The 22,133-nt window shown below is 35.6% G+C and overlaps 1 protein-coding gene across 2 annotated transcripts in view; it reads right to left on the reverse strand.

Annotated features, from left to right (window-relative positions):
- The window catches only part of LOC105189428 (UDP-glucuronosyltransferase), a 62,307-nt gene extending 41,269 nt beyond the window's left edge, over window positions 1-21,038 (reverse strand). The window contains exons 1-2 of one of the 2 annotated variants that reach the window (XM_025304132.1): window positions 7,063-7,117; window positions 4,760-5,309 (exon numbers count right to left, since the gene is read on the reverse strand). In XM_025304132.1, coding sequence (XP_025159917.1) covers window positions 4,760-5,164 — 405 coding nt within the window. In that variant the 5' untranslated portion in view covers window positions 5,165-5,309; window positions 7,063-7,117. Of the gene's footprint in view, window positions 1-4,759; window positions 5,310-7,062; window positions 7,118-20,492 lie in introns of those variants that run through there. The other variant, XM_025304133.1, reaches the window with a different exon arrangement.
- Between the last annotated feature and the right edge of the window lie 1,095 nt (window positions 21,039-22,133).

The raw sequence follows: 22,133 nt of genomic DNA on the forward strand, positions 1-22,133 counted from the left end.
ATATCTTTTTACATTTTTATTTACTTTTAAGGATCCTTAAAATGATATAATTCTGACTAAATTCTGAGACGACCTTACCTCTTTTAAAACTTTATTCGAAGTTTAATTTTTGAAATATAAAAGGAAATAGTTTAATTTTTACGAGACGAATATAGACAAGCAAGCAATGGAGATGCAACCGTCAAATATGACAGTCGACAGCCACCATAAGCGTCTGACGATCAAATAAATATAGAAAATAAACAGATAGCACTGCTTATTTTCTATATTCGTCTCGTAATAACAAAATTATTTTCTTTTATATTTCAAAAACCAGACTTTGGATAAAGTTTTTCAAAAAGAAAACTCAATCGTTTCAGAATTTAGTCAAGATAATATAATTTTAAAGATTTTAGGTTGTTTTCAATCACTCTACATATTAAGACTGTTAGTTCCTTTCTGCGTTTGTACGTGTTTGATGACGTAAAAGCAAAAAATCGCATTAAAAACATATTGTAGTATAAAATAAAAGAATACATATTCATAAAACACATTTATGATCGATGAAACAAACATATAAAATGCTCCGAATATTTCCCTTTTGTTGCGGCAATCAATAATTATAAGTTGCTTGTCACATTACCTTATATAAATATTTATTAATTGTTACAATAAAAGTTCAAATCATTTTGCAAATTTATTTCATCGATCAGAACTGTCGTTATGGATATATATTTCTATTCCAACATCTATTGAAACTATTCTTAGTATGCAATTTCTGACTTCTGATGTCATCAAACAGATTCGGTTCAGAAACCAAAAGTTTTAATATCACTTCTATAGCAATAAAAATAACCGTTTTCACATATTTTGTACATTAATAGGTGGAATTCGACTTACGATTCCGTATCTCAACTGATATCGCTAATAAAAGTTAATTTAGATAAAATAAATAAATGTATGGACCATTGTAATTTACAAAGATTGACTAAAATTGAGATTAAATTTCTAGATGAATATTACCAGGTAAATTTTATAATTCAACAAAATATATTGTTTATAACTTTCTACTGTTTATAATTTTCCTTCATTTAATCAGGTAATGGGGCCTTTAGCGCGCGCATTGGATATCCTGCAAAGCGATGTAGGAATGTACATGGGTTACTTATTGCCGGTATTAAGTACCATACAGCAAAAAGTCGAAAATATTGATAAAAATGGACTCACATATTGTCATCCATTGGCCGTAGCTATACAGAAAGGTTTAAAAGAAAGGTAAGTTGATATAATTTGGTAACATATGTGTTCATCAAACAACATTTATCTGATCAAAAAGAAAAATCAATATGTTTATATTTAATTTTATTGATTTAACTTTAGGTTTTGTACTACATTCGAAAAAAAAGAATTGATAATTGCCAGCTGTTTGCACCCCAAATTCAAATTAAGTTGGTTAGCCGGAGATAACCGAAAACTTGCGCAAACATATTTAGAAGATGTATTAGGAATTCCTTATCTGAAAATTTCTTAATGTCTGATAAGCACGATGATAACGATGACTTTTTTAATTTTAAACAGCAAACATCAAATAAGGAATCTGCTTATGATGAATGGCAAAGATTTTTAAATTCAGACACTAATATCCAAACATTAAATTCTTATCTTAATTATTAATTAAGAAACTTTTCATTAAGTATAACATTGCAATACCAAGCAGTGCATCAGTGGAAAGACTCTTTAGTGTCAGTGGTTTAATTTTAACGCCGCAAAAGAATCGCCTATGTGATGACAACATGGAACATCAACTTTTGTTAAAACTGAATAAGTCATATGCAAAAATATGCAAATAAGTCATAAACATTTTGCAAATTTGTGTCATCGATCAGAACTGTCGTTTTATGGATATATATTTTTATTCCAACATCTATTGAAACTATTCTTAGTATGCAATTTCTGACTTCTGATGTCATCAAACAGATTCGGCAGAAACCAAAAGTTTTAATATCATTTCTATAGCCATAAAAGTAACCGTTTTCACATATTTTGTACATTAATAGGTGGAATTCGACTTACGATTCAATATCTCAACTGATATCGCTTATAAAAGTTAATTTAGATAAAATAAATGTATGGACCATTATAATTTACAAAGATTGACTGAAAATGAAATTAAATTTCTAGATGAATATTGCCAGATAAATTGCTATATAAGGCTCTACATTACACTACCTAGGTTAGTAAGTGTAAGGTGATAAAATTAATAAATTAATTAAATATTTTCTTTTATCCAATTTCTTGCAACCTTACGATTTCTGTGTAACAGCTATTTTAAAGGAAAAAATAAATATTAACTTTTATAATATAATACATCTTATAAATTCAGTATTTATTTTTTCCTTTAAGATAGCCAAATCTGCGCTAACAGATTTCGAGCAGAATCTGCTATTAACTTTTGTTAGCAAATAGGCAACAAATTTGATACAGGATCTGTTATATTAAATCCTGCTGCCAAACTGCCGCCAGATATGTGACACAGCCTGCTGTCGGGCAATTGCTTCAGATTTGCAGCAAAAATCGCGTAAAGCTTGTAATGATTTGACGGCAGATTGGTAGTAGAAACAGCGCAGATTTTGTCGCGCCGCAGACTCTGCGCGGTTTTTGCTACAAATCTGCAGCAATTACTTAACAGCAGGTTCTATCGCTAAAACCGTAGCTGAATGTGGACACAGATGGCTATGGTTTTGATATGGATTTTTGATCAAATTTGCTGCAAATTTATGCGCAGTCTGTGGTCAATTTGCTTACTAGGTTAATAACATAAAATAATAAAAATATTTAAACATATATATATATATTTCTAATCATCTTATGTCTGATTTATACTTTGTCTTAGCACTTTTCTTATAATCCTGGATTTACAATAAGAAAAAGCAACGGAAAGTAACGAAGTAAAATATCGTTACTTTCAAGTAACGGTAACGCGTTATTTTTTAAGATCAGTAACGAGTAACGGTAACGAGTTACTTTTTACCGAAAGTAACGGTAAGGGTAACGAGTTACTTTTAAAAAGTAACTTTCCAACCCTGTTTGTCAGTCACTGTCATTCAATTAAATTTTAAGTGTTCTTTCCTCAACAAGTGCCTAACTTCATTTACAGTTATATAATAACTATTTTTATTGTAAATTTGAAAAAGAGAAACAGATCACAGATACAAACAAACAGGGGCGAACCGCATGATGATATTGACCTTATTATTTATTAGGTGACTTTGTTTTTTATTTTTGTTTTCAACATTGTTATCAACATGCTCTTAACTTAAATTATTGTACATTTATACATTGATTTTTTAAATGATCTGGACACTTTATTTAGATGCAGCTTAAAACGCTGCAGATGTCCGACCAAAAACTTGTTTTCAGAGAAACAAGCTTTTTCATTGGATTGAATAGCGTTGAAAAAAAAAGTATTTGAATGTTTATTACATATCATCTACGGTACGTCTATGTCTCTTTCTCCGTCTCCATCTCTCTCTCTCTCTCTCTCTCTCTCTCTCTCTCTCTCTCTCTCTCTCTCTCTCTCTCTCTCTCTCCTCCCCCCTCCCTCCCTCCCCCTCTCTCTCACTCTCTCTCACTTACTCTGTCACTCTCTCACTCTCTGCTTCTGTCACTCGCGCGACAGCACAATATTGGGGAGTTTTTGCAATACTGTCACTCAGATACGATAAACGTAATCATGCATGCTATTGATCGCGTACATTGCGACGATGTTTCTGAGCAAATAACGTTCATAACTTATGTTTACCATATCTGAGAGACGGTATTGCAAACTCCCTATTATATTACATAACGTTACGTTATCTTTCAACGTATACAACGTCTTATCTTTCATCATCGTTTTTTATTACATGAAACTTGTTATCATGTTATTCACGATTCTGTGTTATTGCTTCTCGGACGAATTTTTTTTCCAGTAATTTTTATAGTTAAAACAAATCATGTTAAAAAATGTTTATAGCGATTGAATTTGCAATTTTTGAATTTACAACTCCTTGGTATATCGATACAGCAAATATACAAGTACGATATTTAGGTTTTAACGAGGCATAAAGTTGAAGCTCTTATCATTATCAAGTGACTCGTCTGCGAACGTTTAATGCAGTTTTATGCATATTTTATGTCCGATCTCAAATAACATTCGCTCAAATGGGGATTTGATTAACACGTTGACTGCCACGAAATTTTTCACGATTCCGGTCTAAAGAGCCAATTTGATTTAATCATGTTATATTATTGAAAACTTTAATAATAGTACATAGTAATAATCAAAAAGCTTAAAAAATGTTTTTTTTTTAAACATGTTTTAAAAATGATCACAAAACATAAAAATTTATTTCCTTGTATAAACTTTTTCTTTTTGAATAAGCTTTGTATAATTGTATTTTCTGTTCATTTAAGCCAAACCTGATTTTTTATTCTTTTTCCTGAGGCCATCTATTCATATTTACACTGTTATGCTACGAGTTTCCTCGTAGCTGTACAAATATGGTAAGTAATGAAGGGACGAGATAACTCGTAGTAGGCGTCCTGGGCACGTAAACAACCTACGAGATATCTCGTAGTTGGCAGTCAACGTATTAAGATTTATTTATAGCGGTACTCATGTGTGCACAATAAAGCGACTTACATTGGGTGAGCTAAAACTCGCTTTTAATTCGTTTTTTTATCGTTTTTGTCGCGTTTGGACATGTACGTAATTCTACGAACAAGAATGAACACATACCTCTATAATAACTAGGTCGTAGGGAGGATCCTGCGGCGGATTCTTGATCAGATTTTGCAATGCTGGGTGGCCTAGTAACTCACAAATTTTGCTCCCAGCTATTTGAGCCACATGTTTCATAGAAAAAACGCCGAACGACAAAGCTTCAGACGCGGACATGTTGTTCTGAATTTCGGGCATAGAGCCGACCAAACTAATGTCTGTGTAGTTTGGTATCGGCTTCTTCTGCGGGAAATGCGAGACAACGTCTACTTGATGGCCACGTTGCGCCAAACCTTTCATTAAAGGTTGCATCATGACCCAATGACTCGGTCCGTGAAGCGGAAATATGCCGAGGATCCGGTATGTATTGGCGATTTGGTCGCAGCTCGTTAAAATCACGAGAACAATTGATAACAACTTCATATTGATATAAGCGGAGCAATGGTTGTTATAATATCAGGTCTGACGACGATTCTACAGCAAACTTTATGTAATAACTCGCACTGTGTCTGTATGTATGCACTGAACAAACTATAATTATCCAATTCCGTCACATGTACAGCTACATCTGTAAGGACATCATGATATGTTAGATAGAAAAATAAGGTGCAATAATTACGTTATTTTCTACGTTTTTCATATGTTGAGAAACTATTAGAAACTATTAGAAAGTATGATAATCGATAATCATTTACGCAACACGCGTATAACGCAATATCCAATCTATATAATTTAACCCTTTAACTGCTACGGTCGAGTTAACTTGAGTGTGCAAAAAAATGGAGGCCTTGCTACGATCGAGTTTACTCGATTTGGACTTTCAATGTGTAATATCCATTTCATTTAATTTGTAAAAAGCATTTGAATTGAGCGGGCATATAGTGCCATCTCTTATCATTATAGAATATTTTATAATTGTAAAAATAACTCAGTAAAGAGGGTCATATTGGTAATTTAATATCTCAGCAGTTAAAGGGTTAATACATAATTGCCTACATTGTATGATGAAACACATCGAATAGAACTTATATTTTCTTTTTCTTTTCTAGGTTTGATCATTTTATAGAGATTTATGGGCGTTTTTAATGAAAATTATGACGCTAAAAATTGCTTATATTTCTGATGCTCAAAATCAAAATCGACGTAATGATTCTATGATGCAACGATTCTTCCAAGTGGATACAAAAGAGATTAAGATTCTCTTTTTCTTTTTTCACGTCGCTCTTGCACTTGCAATGTTTGATATATCGCACTTTAGATCTGCTAATTGTAGATATCGTGTACGTGTTCCTAAAGCAACAAGATTACCTACCTATCCTATCCTACCCGTTTACTTAGATTATCTATTAGATTTATCTATTTTATCCTTTTATCCTTCAGAAGGTTGTACTTCATTTCTTCTATTGTTTCTTTCAGTATTCAGTGTTCAGAGAAGAACACAATTGCGAATCTCTTTGACTAAATGTCTACAAAATGCCAGCACATTAAGACATTCTTTCTGAATTTCTTGGTGAGAAATCTCACTGAAAAGGAGTGAAAATTTACTCGAAACGAATAATAATGCCGTTCTGAATCGTATGAACGAATGTTTCACTCAAGCTCGGAGTGACTTTTGACTGTATACAAGTAAACGTTTCTAACAAACAGATCAAATTCACAAACTCAATTTCGAAGGAAAATATTCATTAGGAGATTCAGAGCGGAAGACTCAAGGGAATTTTCACTCTACATGAGTGAAAAGACCCTTCGCTTCGAGTGACATTTCATCCCGAGAGATTTGGAAAGTTTCTCAAAGAAACAGAAAATTAATGCGTTTTTATATCTTCCATAGAAGTTCACGTCATTCAAAAAATAAAAAAACGTAAAGATACGACCTGTTTGTTTCCGGAGTGCCATCTCTTATCATTATAGAATATTTTATAATTGTAAAAATAACTCAGTAAAGAGGGTCATATTAGTAATTTAATATCTCAGCAGTTAAAGGGTTAATACATAATTAGCTACATTGTATGATGAAACACATCGAGTAGAACTTATATTTTCTTTTTCTTTTCTAGGTTTGATCATTTTATAGAGATTTATGGGCGTTTTTAGCAGTAGACTATATGCAACTTTGTACGTGGAATCTAATTGGCGTATTGTGATAAACACACCGACCTGAACATCACTAAACAACCAACTGTGACATTTTATACTGCAACGTATAAAATATACGGCATATAATATGCGACATGTTTATCGGCACAATCTACAATATTATTCAATGTACGATAACATAACGAATGCGAAAGTGTTATCTGTCAATAGAAAAGAACACTCACATAAAATATATCTCTGTTCATATGCATTAAACGCTCTCGTGCGCGCGAGTATGTCACGACTAATTTAATACTATTCCGCTCTTTCCGCTGAAGTGCAGATATCCAGTAATAAGAAAGATAAGCCGGAGAATCGGGTGGGAGAATCTGATACCGGTTTTCATTCAGTTTGACGTAAAAAACCGGAAGGTCGATTATGTTCTCCTCTTTTACGTGCGAGATAAATTTTGTCCATTATGTTTCCTTATTTTTATGGCTTGCATTGTATAGTTATTTTCGATGAGATGTAAATTTTCGGCCATATATCGTTCTTCCGAGGTAATTTTCAATAATAATCGGTCGGACATACTAATCGCTGATTCGCTGAAACATTGCGACCCTCTCAGACGAACCTTATTAAAATGTATTGTCTCTAAAGTTGATAATTAATTATGTTTATTTGTCTTGATACATTTCACCTTCTCGAAGAAATTCTTATTCCTCGTCTCATTTAAATAATATTATAGCATAATATTATATAGTATAATATGTTGTGGTGTAGTTTTATAATTTAACAATAATAATACTATTACGTGTATTTTTTCTTCAAAATCGTCAAGTTTCTTTAAACTATCATTGTAAAATAATTTAATCGTCAAGTCGTTCCTCAATACTGACAGATGATCTCGATTTAATTCTCAAAAAAATTAGTCTTTTTCCTCCAAAAATTGACATTTTTTAAAAAGTTTTTTAGAATCAATTTTTTTCTATTTAGTGTTTATATGCAGTCTCACATACAGTGACAAAAAACTTCGATAACTGGGTGATAGTTATGTTACGTCCTAGAGAAGGAGCGCAACTTTTCCGTTCGCGGAAAAAGCGTACCTCGTTCGTACACGCGTGTCAGGGAACGGGTCAGGGATCCGACGGATCCCTTTACTCAGTCGCTGACGTACAACAAGCGGTCCGTTTTTCGGTCAGAGACGCGAATCCCTTTACCGGGGATAAGACCATGAGTCGACTGTTGGAAGGTGGGGTGATTTTAAAATTAATTAGTGAAAATAGATTAATAATAAATTTTATTAAAATAAGGATAACAAACAAAATGGTACAACGGCGCGATTTAGAATGTGACGATTTACAATTACGCGAATAATTGTATGCGTATGTGTGTGTGTGTGTGTGTGTGTGGATGTGAAGTAGAAAAAAAAGGAAACGAAAAAAAAGGAAGGAATACGAATAGAAAGTTAGTCGGGTGAGGGGGTACGAGAGTGGTCTGGCAAGTTAAGGGGAGTGAACAGTTCGGAAAAAGGGACAGGAGAATAAGAAATTGAAGGGATCGAGGGGGTGGACGCGCGTGTAGGAAAAGAGGAAGGAGCAGGGGATGACCGTTGAGGGAGAATGTAGGGTGGTATAAAGAAGGGTGACGGATCTGGGTTACAATTAGTTTCTAATGAAATATTGATAATCGCTCGGAGGTATTGAATGTTAGATTCTATTGCAGCGGGATCTCTGGTTTCAAAAATTTATTCGAACGAGTCAATAACTCTTTCAATAGACACAGTGGTATGATAGTAGTGACCCACTGAAAATGGATTCAATAATAACGGGTAAAATTAATAAAGTGATGGTATAAAAGTAGAGAATAAATAAACTTACTGTTGTCTAAGATGATTTATTCAAGAAAAGAGAACAGGGGCTGCCATTTTGCGTGGGTGTACCTCTCAGGATCTCTCGAGATCGGTTCAGTGCCCACACTAGCACGTTACACACAGCAATTCGTTGATAATTATTGAGAATGATGAAAATTTGTCAAAATCCGAGTGACTGGATATTAACTTGTCACAGTCTGAATGTCTGAATAATCTGAATGTCAGAATGACTGAATGACTGAATATCTGAATGACTGAATATCTCAATGCCTGAATATCAGAAAGTACTCGCAATCTGAATGCCGAACTTGTAGTTCTGATTTGGGCCCTGGTCAGGCGAAGAATGAATTCACCTTTCGTTTAATTAAAAATCACCTCGATTGAGAGAGTAGAGTTTTGGAGGTTGCGTCAGGGTTCGAAGGTTTATGTCCAAATATGGGCATAGAACTTTGTTAATAACATTTTCGGAGGTGGGATTTTAGAGTTGCGTCGAAAGTATCTCTAAGATAATTATTGTAAAGAATGGGGTATCATGGTGGTAAGAGATTTCATCATCTCGCTAGTTTTAATAAGAATTGTTGGGTAATATATTTTATGACGGGACGTGGAAAAGCTGTGAGTTCTGGAAGATTAACAAAATCAGATATCGACTGGTCAGTCCGGGAAGTGACTCAGCGAATCTTCCTGACAAACAACTAGAGGACTTTGGTCTAAGGGGAGATAAAAAAAGAAATTGGTATGTGACGTCATCGTACTCGAAGGATCACGGAACATGTTAGTTGAATATAACATTTGAACATTTGAAGCGAGCAATATAAAATCAATTTGCTCTATTTATAAAAGAATGTAGAATACGCGGAGTCCATAGGATGTAACAGTTATTTTTTATAGGTTTATGTCTACAATGTAGACAATCCATTTTTCATCTGTAGTAATCATGCGTTTCAAAAATGTGTCGGATTGTTCACGTTTCAGAAGTTAATCGCAGATGTCTATGCGTTTTATAAGGTGAATTTCTTTTAGTTCATGCGGGACTCAAACATCGAGCTTACTGATGTAACCAAGTTGTTTCAAATAAAGATAAACGCTTTCGATCGATATTTTCAGTACCTCAGCGAGCTCACGGATGGCAAAACGTTAACTTCAACTAATGCTTTTATTTTATTATGATCCTATGGCCGACCTGAGTGAGATGCATCTTTCACGCTTAGTCACCAGAACGGAAACAAGCAAACCAATACTAATGGTATTGATACTGGCGTTCTTTTAGAGCTTCGTCGCCATAAACTTTACGCAACTTTTCACAAACTTGCATAACGTTCTTTTCTTTTCGGAAGTAATAAGGTAAAACTTGGCGAAAATGCTCGTGTTGACTCACTCTCTGCATTTCCAAAACGTTATAGAAAGAATAATTGTTGATCGACTCGTGCACTTTTTTCCTTAATAGAAGCTGTCAGTCGTCAAATGCACATCGACTCATGAATTCATAAATGCGTCCACTACATTAAATATATAACTAAAGCTATCTATCAGAAATAAACGTAATGACTTTTTGAACAAACCAATATTTTCTTTAGTATATCGATACAGCAAATATGCGAATATGATATTTACGTTTCAACGAAGCATAAAGTTGAAGCTCTCATCATTATCAAGTCACTTGCCTGCGAACGATTAATACAGTTTTATGTACCATATATATTGTATCCGATCTCAAACAAGATTTGCTCAAATGGGGATTTGATTGAGATTTAGTTGTAGCGGTACTTATATGCGCGTACTAAGGTTCAATAAAGTCATATTCATTGAACTAAAACTCGCTTCTAATTTTATCGCATATTTTTCGTGTTTTTGTCATGTTTGGGCATAATACGATACGATATCATATCTTATACAATAATGTTTATACAATAATGTCCGTATTTTAGATATAGGGTGTACGAAAAGTATTGAAACACCAGGGTTGGGAAAGTTACTTTTTAAAAGTAACTCTTAAAGTAACTTTTAAAAGTAAAGAAATTAGGAAAAGTGCTAGGTTTAAATTAGGTAAAAAAAATTTTTTTTATTTTGCAGAAAAAAATTAAGTGGTTGGGATTCTTAAAAATAAATAAAAATAAAAAATTTTTGTTCATATAACTTTAAAGTATTCTTCAAGCGATTAAATTTTCATTACACGTTTTTTTTCTATCGCTTATAGTTTAGCAGATATTCGATTCTAAAGAAAAATACCGTTTTTTTTTAAAGGGGTGTTTCGCCCTTTAAAACTCGATATTTGCACATATAAAAAAATACGTGTTTTCTAGATTTGTGTATTTAACAACATATTTGAAGGAGAATCAAATCGGTTCCGGACAGTTGTGACATGTCCCTTGTTAGTAACGATGGAGCGATGCTCGGTGATAAATGTATCGATGAGGACAAAGACGATAATATAATCATAGACGAAACAGGATACATTGGAACACCCGGTCTTTACAAGCTAATATTCAAAAGAATCCCCGACGATTCTATGTACACCGAAGCTGATATGCAAAAATACAAAAATATACTATTAGCAACGAATACTCACAGACGCGGGTACCTCCCGCAAAATCCTATACTCAGTAACAAGGGACACAAATATAAACATATAATCGTGCCCCTAGTATCACATACGTCGAGCAATAAAGTAGGAGGGAAAAGTTTATACACATCGCAAGCTATGATGACCTTAAATGACAGCAATATCGATTACGTGCATTGGGATGATCCCAACGAGCTGGTGGATCGTCTGCGATTGCTTGACGCTTCGCGCCAAGCTGACAACAACGCTCACGACAACGAAATTTTATCGATTGTCGAAGAACTCCGCGAAGCTGGCCTCATTATAAATTAAGCAGCGTGGCATTGACACGAGTCTGTCAGTCGGTATACTTGCTCCGAAATGTCGATGAATAAGTTTGGAGTGTCGCGAGAGAGATTATTATACAAAATAACTTTTATACGATGCGTTAATTGTTTAAGTTCCTCGACGAACTACGAAATACAATTCGGATCGCGACGACACTGATACGCGGGTAATGATTCATCATAGGAACATCGTACATAATAAGCTATACTATGTACTTTATGATGCTGATACACATATGATTTTTTTTCTTCGTTTGGCGTCTTCTCTAGAATGCATTCTAGGTCAGCGTACACCACGAATGGAATCCGTTCTCTTCTGCTGTAATTGGTAAAACTGAGCCACTTGTTGTCCTCTGTTGGCAGGATGACTGCACAGTCATTCAACTTGTTGCAATCTATGATATGATTCTCCAGTTTTTCGTTGGAATAAAAATAATGCAAGCAACAGAAACGATAAAGAAATGGATATTACGAGTTTTTCTTTTATATCATATTTGTTATATTGTATTCATGGAGAATATCTCCTTACCGATCGCATATATATTTCTTGCATTTTTTCTTACATTGCTGTCCACAAGACGTGACAAATTCTTGATCCACACGAAATGTCCTACGTTGTACTTTAGTGAATCTTGCACATATAACAAATTTACATGCTTTTCCTTCTTTCTGGCGAGACGTATCGGAACGATCGTACATGCTTCTTCCTGCTTCTTTTTATCTTGAATGGTATATACGTTGATGGATATGTTGTTTAGTTGTTCAAACTTGGTAATTTGTTTAATCGTCATTCAATATCCTGAAATTCAATATCCTGAAGATTGAATATTTTGGTGTAAAGTGGGTACGAAGATTTCCGATCTCCATTTGTTTCAGCTGGATGTAATACCGCGACCACAGACCATGCAAAACAGACGTTGTCTTTAGTCTTATTGTTAGTGTCAACATATAGCTATTAAACATTAAATTTAGCATGGCAGTAGGCTTATAATCTCAAAAAAACATTCAGTTCAATACAGTCAAAAATGGCAACAGGTAAGGTGCATATCCGGCACTGTATTCTTTACGAATTCCAACAAGGAAAAAATGCTGCAAGAACATGCAAATCGATTTGTTTTTTTCTTGGGGAAGAGATGTCGTCATGAAAGAAGAAGGGCGTACTAGGTGGCGACGGGACGCCGTGCGTTTGGGACCTGCATCTTATTTTCGTTCCGAGGAGAGAAAAATATCGAGAGCGCGGTAGTCGCTAGACCGGGAATCGAACCCGGGGTCTTTCGCTTGCCGGGCGACTGCTCTAAAACCACTGACAAGTAACACTAGAGAAGTGCCATACGGCGATTTTCCTGAAACTTGGCATACAAGTAGTACATGGAAAACTATTGGACATGTATATTGTTATATCGGCCCGAAAGCCGTTTGAAGGGTAGAAATCACCGTTATCGATTTTGGAGGCAAGTTTATTTTTACGAATGTTGCGAAATCAGGTAACTAAGGGTTTTCGGGGACCCTGAATACGAATCTAAAGACTGTTTTCAAAAATTCAAAATGGCGGATCCAGTATGGTAGATGAATTTCTAAACAATTGTTGAATTTTCATGAAACTTGATATCTAGAGGTTTTTGGAATGAATTCCGAAGTCAGTTTTTGATAATTCTCCATGGCGGATCCAATATGACCGACTTGATTTTTAATAAACCAAGAATGCAGAATAAAAATTTTCTCACTCTTTGTCGAGTCCTGGAATAACCAACGTGGAGGTGGTGAGAAATTATTCCCTTTTTTTTTAGTTAAAAATTAAATTCTATTTAATTATTATAATTGATTTTTTTTCGTCTATATACAGTTATTTATAACGCAACCTCCATACAAATTAACATTTTTTCCTATACACAAATTGTAAATTTTTTAACGCTTGCATTTAAATTTAAAAATAAATAAAAAAACTTTCCGTAGGGTAGGATTCGAATCTGGTATTGTACGCTACGCTTGTACGATACGCAGGCACCTTATCCACTATACCACACTCGTCTCTCGAAGATCTTGCATAATTAATGATGAACTGTTGCATTGGGAAACCCAACGACTATTCCTTGCACAATACACATGTGCAGCTTGCGTGCGAAATCTTATAGATGCGTACAAAATTAACAAAGTGAATACGTGGGAAGGTGTGGCCTGAATTTTGAAATTTGAATTTTGGATTTTGCAATATGAATTTTGAATTTTGAAATCGATACTCGGCCATCCGCTTTATTAATTCCGTTCGTACTTCTCGCTCTGCTCGCTTTAATCGCTTCGCTCGCTTTATTCGCTCAGGTATATAGATACAGAGCCTTCCCTATCAGGATCCGTGCAGAATTTTGTGAGAAACCCGTATTGGGTAGAAGACTAGGTTTTCCACGTCAGAATCTCATGAGGAAGCTATAAATAGGGAAAGTTACGATGTATCCTTGCAAGAATCTGATCAGATTTTGATATGGACAACTACAGCTGTTGGTTATTGTCGCTGTGGTTGTTGTTTATTTGCAACTTGAAAAATAAGCTAAACGATAAACTGCTCTTGTCAAAAGTTGAACTTTTGCTTTTTAACAGCTATGGTTGTTCTTGTTTCTTACGATTTATGGATTTAAAGTACCTGTAAAGATAATGTCGATGAATCCAAGAAACATTGTTCTTTTATTACAAAGAAGTTTTAATTCTCCTGAATATGATGTGGATTCAGTTATTACAGACGAGGAAAAATGTTTCGCAGCTAATTTGGAGAATTTAATTAAGGATGCTATAGATGCACAGATATTTGTCGAAAGCATTGATACTTTAAGCTTTAATGAAGAAAGTGTATATCCTGAAGCAATTCCTTTTGATGAGGTTTGTCAAAGTGATTTCGAAGAATCAATAAAGGATTGCAAGAAAACTATAATTGATATTGATATGTGCCGGTGCTGAAGGGAACGCTAAACAAGCAAATTATTACATGCCTGCTCAACATGAGGACGAGGCTCCACCGTGCAAGAAAATGTGCGAGAGGTGAGCGTCATAACGCTGTTTCTTTTAGTTTATCCGTAGTAATTTTTCCGAGATTCAGACATATAAATTTTCTATATTTTTTCAGCGTTCCACGACCTCCTGCTATGCATATCTTAGGACGCCGATATGCTTTGACTGCAACTGCTTATAAATATCTGAATATCGGAATCAGCGTAGGAGCTGAGTCAGTCATAGACATAGTCATTGATGATAATCGTAGCAAACAACTGCTATTGCCAATCAAAACTTGGAATGCGTTAATGAGGCAACGTGTTGACATACAAAGATTCCTGCAGGCCAATTTTTACAAGTCATCGTCCCGGCATTCCGGCACGTTTTTTTCTGGACATGTGCGTGATGTCACGACCGCCATTTTACCCGTAAACGTAACGTCTACTAGCAGTAGGCGACAGTGGTCTAGAAGGTTCTCGAACGTTTGATAACAACCGCGGGGCCCAGGTTCGAGTCTAGCAACAGTCGGCACATTTTCTTTGGACATATGTATGACGTCACAGCCGCCATCTTGCTCATAGAATCAAAAAATTCTGGGGAGGAAGGAGGGTATCAATAAAGAGGGGTATCAATAAAGGGGGGTATCAATAAAGAGGGAGGGGTATTAATTAAAATATTTCATTAATAAAGTCAGGTTTGGAAATATTTCATTAAAAAGGTCAGGTTTGAAAATATTTCATTAAAAAGATCAAGATTTTGAAAATTCATTTTAAAAAGTGAGTTAGAATCCCCCTTATTTAACTACTATGGAGCTTGTACGGTCGGATTTATATCTCTTTTGTGTGTGCGTGTGTGCGTGAGATGCACCGTCGATTTTGCTATTTTCATTTTTGTATGCAAAAACCCTATTTCCTATTTTAACATTAGACTAGCACATTGTCAAACTGTTAATGCATAGGTTTTTGCCGCTCAGATTACTGTTATATCGAGAGATACCGCTACTCATTTGGTTCGCTACCGCTTTTGTAAAATAAACATGCCGAAACTTATAGAGCACGAACGCATAGCGCTGTTAATGATGCAAAGATGGAGCGGTTGTCGTAGATCTTATAACGAAACGTTATAATTATTTAATGACACGTCGAATTTATCGTATTTCTGTATTAAAATCGACGGTGCACCTCACACACACGCACACACGCACACATACGTATACACACACGCACACGAAAGAGATATAAATTCGACCATGTAATCTTCACGCGGTACATCTTGAGTAATGCTAATGCCAGCGAAACTGCAACTTTTAAGTTTTGTAACTCGAAAAAATATCTAACGAAAAATTTAACTATAGTGTTTTGGAAAGCCCTCGAGATAAGCTACAAGAATATACAGGGTGTATTCCATTTAACCTGACAAATCGTAATATCTGGAAAACTACATGTTGGATCAAAAAAAGTGGGTAATGAAATTTGTTCGTCTCGAAAGGGGACATCCAATGATATCAAACTCGACCTCCTACCCCACTCCCGGGGGGTGGAGGTGGGGGACAACTTTGAAATCTTAAATGGGAACCCCCATTTTTTATTGCAGATTTAGATTCCACGTCACAAAATACATAAGTTTCGTTCGAAACTTTTTTTTTATTCGTGATAGATGGCGCTGTAATCGCAAAAAATTAGATTTTCTGCAATTCTGCAGAAATGATTATTGGATTGAAAAATAAAAAAATACCTGTTCAATATTTTTAAAAATATTTTTAAAAAACATAATAACAGTTATTCCCCCCCATCCCTTCGGGGTAGGGTGGGTGGTAACGTTCAAATCTCAAATGAGAACCCACATTTTTCATTACAGAATTAGATTTAACGTGAAGTTTTTATGGAAACAATGATGAAGAGAATGATAGTGGCATGGAACACTCTTCAAAAATTGATTAAGCACCTCTTCTGATTAGAAAGGTAAGTGTCTAATAATGATCGTCTCTTAAGTTCTATGGGCGCGGACGATGGAGAGATTCCACTAACAAATTATGCAAAATCAGCCCGATGGTGAGAGGCGAGGGGACTCACCTAAAACAAGCACTCCGAAGGGAACAGAAAGCTACTACGTCCTCGTCGTTGTTCCTGGGTAATGCTAAAAGTAGTTTCTCGGAAAAATTCAACGCTATCTATCACGAATGAAAAAAATTGTTTCCATTAAAACTTCACGTAAAATCTAATTCTGCAATGAAAAATGTGGGTTCTCATTTGAGATTTGAACGTTACCACCCACCCTACCCCGAGGGGATGAAGGGGAATAACTGTTATTATGTTTTTTAAATATATTTTTAAAAATATTGAACAGGTATTTTTTTTTTTTTATTTGGGGAGGGAATGCGGGAGCAGTTCCCCTAACTCCCCTCCTCACGGTTCGACAGGTAGACATCCCACAGGGGTTTTAGTCGGTAAGAGTCCGACATAACCCCCGCCCCTCCCCAAGGGGGCAGGGGTATCCATGATGGATTTCCCCTGCGTGAACAAAAAAAGAAGAAGGTATTTTTTTATTTTTCAATCCAATGATCATTTTTGGAGAATTGCAGAAAATATAATTTTTTGCGATTACAGCGCCATCTATCACGAATAAAAAAAAGTTTCGGACGAAACTTACGTATTTTGTAGCGTAGAATCCGAATCTGCAATAAAAAATGGGGGTTCCCATTTAAGATTTCAAAATACCCCCCACCCCCACCCCCCGGAAGTAGGGTGGGAGGTCGAGTTTGATATCATTGGATATCCCCCTTCGAGACGAACAAATTTCATTAACCACTTTTTTGATCCGACATGTAGTTTTCCAGATATTACGATTTGTCAAGTTAAATGGGACACCCTGTATATTGAAAAATAGGGGGCTCATTTAAGAAATTTAAGATGACCTTCACGTGACCTTCACAACGCTATCCGAAGTCATAATAATATTGTCATGTAATGCATCTTATAAAACCCTACTAATTTTATATGAAACATTTTTTTCTAAAATGCATATTTTCCGAGATATTAAGGGGTTTCGATACTTTTCGTACATCCTGTATAATGCGTACGATTAGAAAAGCTAGTAAATTTTGACTCAATACATGTGTAAGCCTTATTAAAACTAAATATACGTAATTAACGGAATTACTAAATGTACGTGGTTTCTTATATGTACGAATACGAGGGTTGCCTTTTATATTTCGGGAATGGATGATCCAGGTGCTGCCATCTGATAACCGACGTCCCTAACGTAAAGTTCGACTTTTTGTCAGTATATTTACTCAGAACGTTTTGATGTCCATGCGCCATTTGTGTTGTTTACAGTGATATGAAAAATTGATGTCGGCCAAGAAATGGAATTAAGTTGTGAACATTTCCGTGCGATTATTTTTTACAACTTCGTTTTTTACACTTCGACGTGGATTATCTCAACAGTGCATCGATGAACTTAATTCGACTTTTGGCGATGAAGCACCATCAAAAACCACTATACAGGGTGCACGATTTATCTGAAGACATTGAAATATCTCGAGAACTATGCATTGGATAAAAAAAAGTGGTTAATGAAAGTTGTTAGTCTCGAAGGGGGACATCCAATGATACCAAACTCGACCTCCCACCCCACTCCCTGGGGGTGGCGGTTGGGGGCAACTTTGAAATCTTAAATGGAAACCCCCATTTTTTATTGCAGATACGGATTCTACGCCACAAAATACGTAAACTTTGTCCGAAACTTTTTTTTTATTCGTGATAGATGGCGCTGTAATCGCAAAAAATTATATTTTCCTCAATTCTCCAGAAATGATCATTGGATTGAGAAATAAAAAATACCTGTTCAATATTTTTAAAGAACATAATAAAAGTTATTCCCCCCTCCCCATCCTCTCGGGGTAGGGTGGGTGATAACGTTCAAATCTCAAATGGGGACCCACATTTTTCATTGCAGAATTAGATTGTACGTGAAATTTTTATTGAAACAACAATTTTTTTCATTCGTGATAGATAGCGTTGAATTTTTCCGAGAAACTACTTTTAGCGTTGCACAGGAACAACGACGAGGACGTAGTAGTTTTATGTTCCTTTCGGGTGCTTTTTTAATGTGAGTCCCCTTGCCTCTCACAGATCGGGGTGCTTTTTTAATGTGAGTCCCCTTGCCTCTCACTGTTCAATTAATTAGAGTAAGTGTTCGAAATTTTTACCTTCAACTTCAATACACTTATTGATCCTTTTTTCAAATGACTGTACACAGGATATCTGCGGGAGTTTCAGCGCAAGCGTTTCTTATGCGTTCTACCATGTTTTCACGAGTTGTTGGCACTTGTTGATAAACCTTATCTGTTAGGTAACCCCACAGAAAGAAATCCGGCGATGTCAAATCAGGCGACCTAACAGGCCAATTAATCGGGCCACCTCTGCCAATCCACCGACCATTGTAATCACGGTCTAATACTTCCCGTGCTGCTATTGAGTTATGCGCTGGGCAACCGTCATGCAGATTTGAACGTTATCACCCACCCTACCCCGAGAGGATGGGGGGGGGAATAACTTTTATTATGTTCTTTAAAAATATTGAACAGGTATTTTTTAATTCTCAATCCAATAATCATTTCTGGAGAATTGTGGAAAATATAATTTTTTGCGATTACAGCGCCATCTATCACGAATAAACAAAAAATTTCGGACAAAATTTACGTATTTTGTGGCGTAGAATCCGTATCTGCAATAAAAAATGGGGGTTTCCATTTAAGATTTCAAAGTTGCCTCCAACCCCCACCCCCAGGGGGTGGGGTGGGAGGTCGAGTTTGGTATCATTGGATGTCCCCCTTCGAGACTAACAACTTTCATTAACAACTTTTTTTTATCCAATGCATAGTTCTCGAGATATTTCAATGTCTTCAGATAAATCGTGCACCCTGTATATCGATGGTATACGGAATTCAATCGTGGCTGTAGTTCGCTTAGTGATGAATTTCGTGAAAGTCGTCCAAAATCGGTTATTGTTCCAGAAAACATTGATGCTGTGCGTGAACTGATATTGCAAGATCGTCATGTGACTTATCGTGAGATTGAGGCATCCTTGGGCATTAGTGGGACCAGCATACATTCAATATTGCATGAACATTTGGTTGTCAAAAAAATTTGTTCGCGTTGGATCCCACATAATTTAACAATAGCTCAAAAAAAGGTTCGTATCGATTGGTCGAAAGAAATGCTCAAGAAATACGATTGCTTCAAAACACGTCTATGATATCGTAACAGGTGACGAATCATGGATCTATGCGTATGAGCCCGAAAGTAAACAGCAGTCGACTGTATGGGTCTATCAAGATGAGCCAAATCCAACAAAAGTTGTTCGCGCACGAAACACTTCGAAGCAAATAGTCGCCTGTTTTTTCGGAAAAACCGGACATGTGGCAACTGTACCATTAGTGCAATGTCGGACGGTCAATTCTGAATGGTACATAACCATTTGTTTGTCAGAAGTCTTCGGAAAAATAAAGGAAACCAACCGCCGAAGACGCATCATTCTCCACCAGGTCAATGCGAGCTCTCACACAGCGGCTCAAACAAGAGACTTTTTGAGAACTGAAAAAGGCGAATTGATGGGTCATCCGCCATACAGCCCTGATTTGGCACCCAATGACTTCTTTTTATTCCCGCAAACCAAAAGTAAATTACGAGGTCAACGTTTTTCGACGCCTGAAGAAGCGGTTGATGCGTTCAAAATGCATGTTTTGGAGGTACCTCAATCGGAGTGGAAAAAGTGCTTCGAAAATTGGTTCAAGCATATGGAAAAGTGTATTGATCTTCATGGAGAATATTTTGAAAAACAATAAACCTATGTACGATGATTAATTTCCTTTTTTTGTTCTCTATTCTCGAAATATAAAAGGCAACCCTTGTAAGAGTATATTGAGCATACCTGTATAATAACAAGGTCGTAGGGAGGATCCTGCGGTGGATTCTTGATCAGATTTTGCAATACTGGGTGGCCTAGTAACTCGCAAACTTTGCTCCCGGCTGTTTGAGTCACATGTTTCATGGAAAAACCGTTGAACGACAAAACTTCAGGCGCGGACATGTTGTTCCGAACTTCGGGGACAGAGCCGACCAAACTAATGTCTGTGTAGTTTGGTATCGGCTTCCTCTGCGGGAAATGCGAGACAACGTCTACCTGATGGCCACGTTGCGCCAAACCTTTCATTAAAGGTTGTATCATGACCCAATGACTCGGTGCATGAAACGGAACTATGCCGAGGATCCGGTATGTATTGACGATTTGGTCGCAGTTCGCCAAAATCATGAGAACAATTGATAACAACTTCATATTGACATAAGCGGAGTAATGGCTATTATATAATATCAGGTCTGACAACGATTCTACAGCACACTTTACGTAATATCTCGCGCTGTGTCTGTGTGTACGCACTGAACAAACTATAATTATCCAATTCTGTCATATGCACGGCTACATCTGTAAAGACATCATGATCTATTAGATAGAAAATAAGGTGCAATAATTACGTTATTTTCTACGTTTCTCGTATATTGAGAAACTATTAGAAACTATTAGAAAGCATGATAATCGATAATCGTTTACGCAACACGCGTATAACGCAATATTTAATCTATATAATTTAATATATAATTGCCTATATGGTATGATGAAACACGTCGAGTAGAACTTACATTTTGTTTTTCTTTCCTAGATTTGATCATTTTATAGAGATTTACGCGCGTTTTTAATGAAAATTATGATGCTAAAAATTGCTTATATTTCTGATGCTCAAAATAAAAATCGACGAGTTATTCTATGATGCAACGATTCTTCCAAGTGGATACAAAAGATATTAAGGTTTTCCTTTTCTTTTTTCACGTTCCTTGTGCACTTGCAATGTTTGATATATCGCACTTTAGATCTGTTAATTGTAGATATCATGTACGTGTTCCTAAAGCAACAAGATTACCTATCTATCTTATATTATCCTTTTATTTACAAAGAACATCCGCGAAATATGTGTCTCTGATTTCGACAAAATTTGGCATATTTATAGAATAGCCAGAAATAAAAGACCCGTTTTTTATCGGCAATCGAACAGGTTTAAGGAACGAAACTACCTCTCAAAGTTTCATCCCCTTTATGCTACTTCGATAACTATTGCAGATACGTAAAAAAACTTTTTAAAGAAAAATTGTACGGTTTCTTATAAAAAATAAAATAGGCTTGTTTAAAATAAAAAAAATACTTTTAATAATCAACAAAATCAGACTTTAATAATTAACCATATCAGGCTTAATTAATTATTAATAACTTATCAAATTCATTATATAGGAGAAAAAGTTAGCATTTTTTATTCTGAATCGATCCATATATCATGTTTTATATTTAAATTATACGGACTGCAATTTTATAAATGGAAGTGATACCATAAGCAAGATCGGTAACGTGCGTGAGCGCTTAATCGCTATATCGCTACGCAAACGACGAACATTTATTTACATCTTTTGAATGCAGATATAAAAGTAATTTAAAACATAATATAAATACATAAACTTAATACAT

The sequence above is a fragment of the Harpegnathos saltator genome, unplaced genomic scaffold (assembly GCF_003227715.2).
Source record: "Harpegnathos saltator strain DR-91 unplaced genomic scaffold, Hsal_v8.6 scaffold59, whole genome shotgun sequence".
NCBI classification, from domain to species: Eukaryota; Metazoa; Arthropoda; class Insecta; order Hymenoptera; family Formicidae; genus Harpegnathos; species Harpegnathos saltator.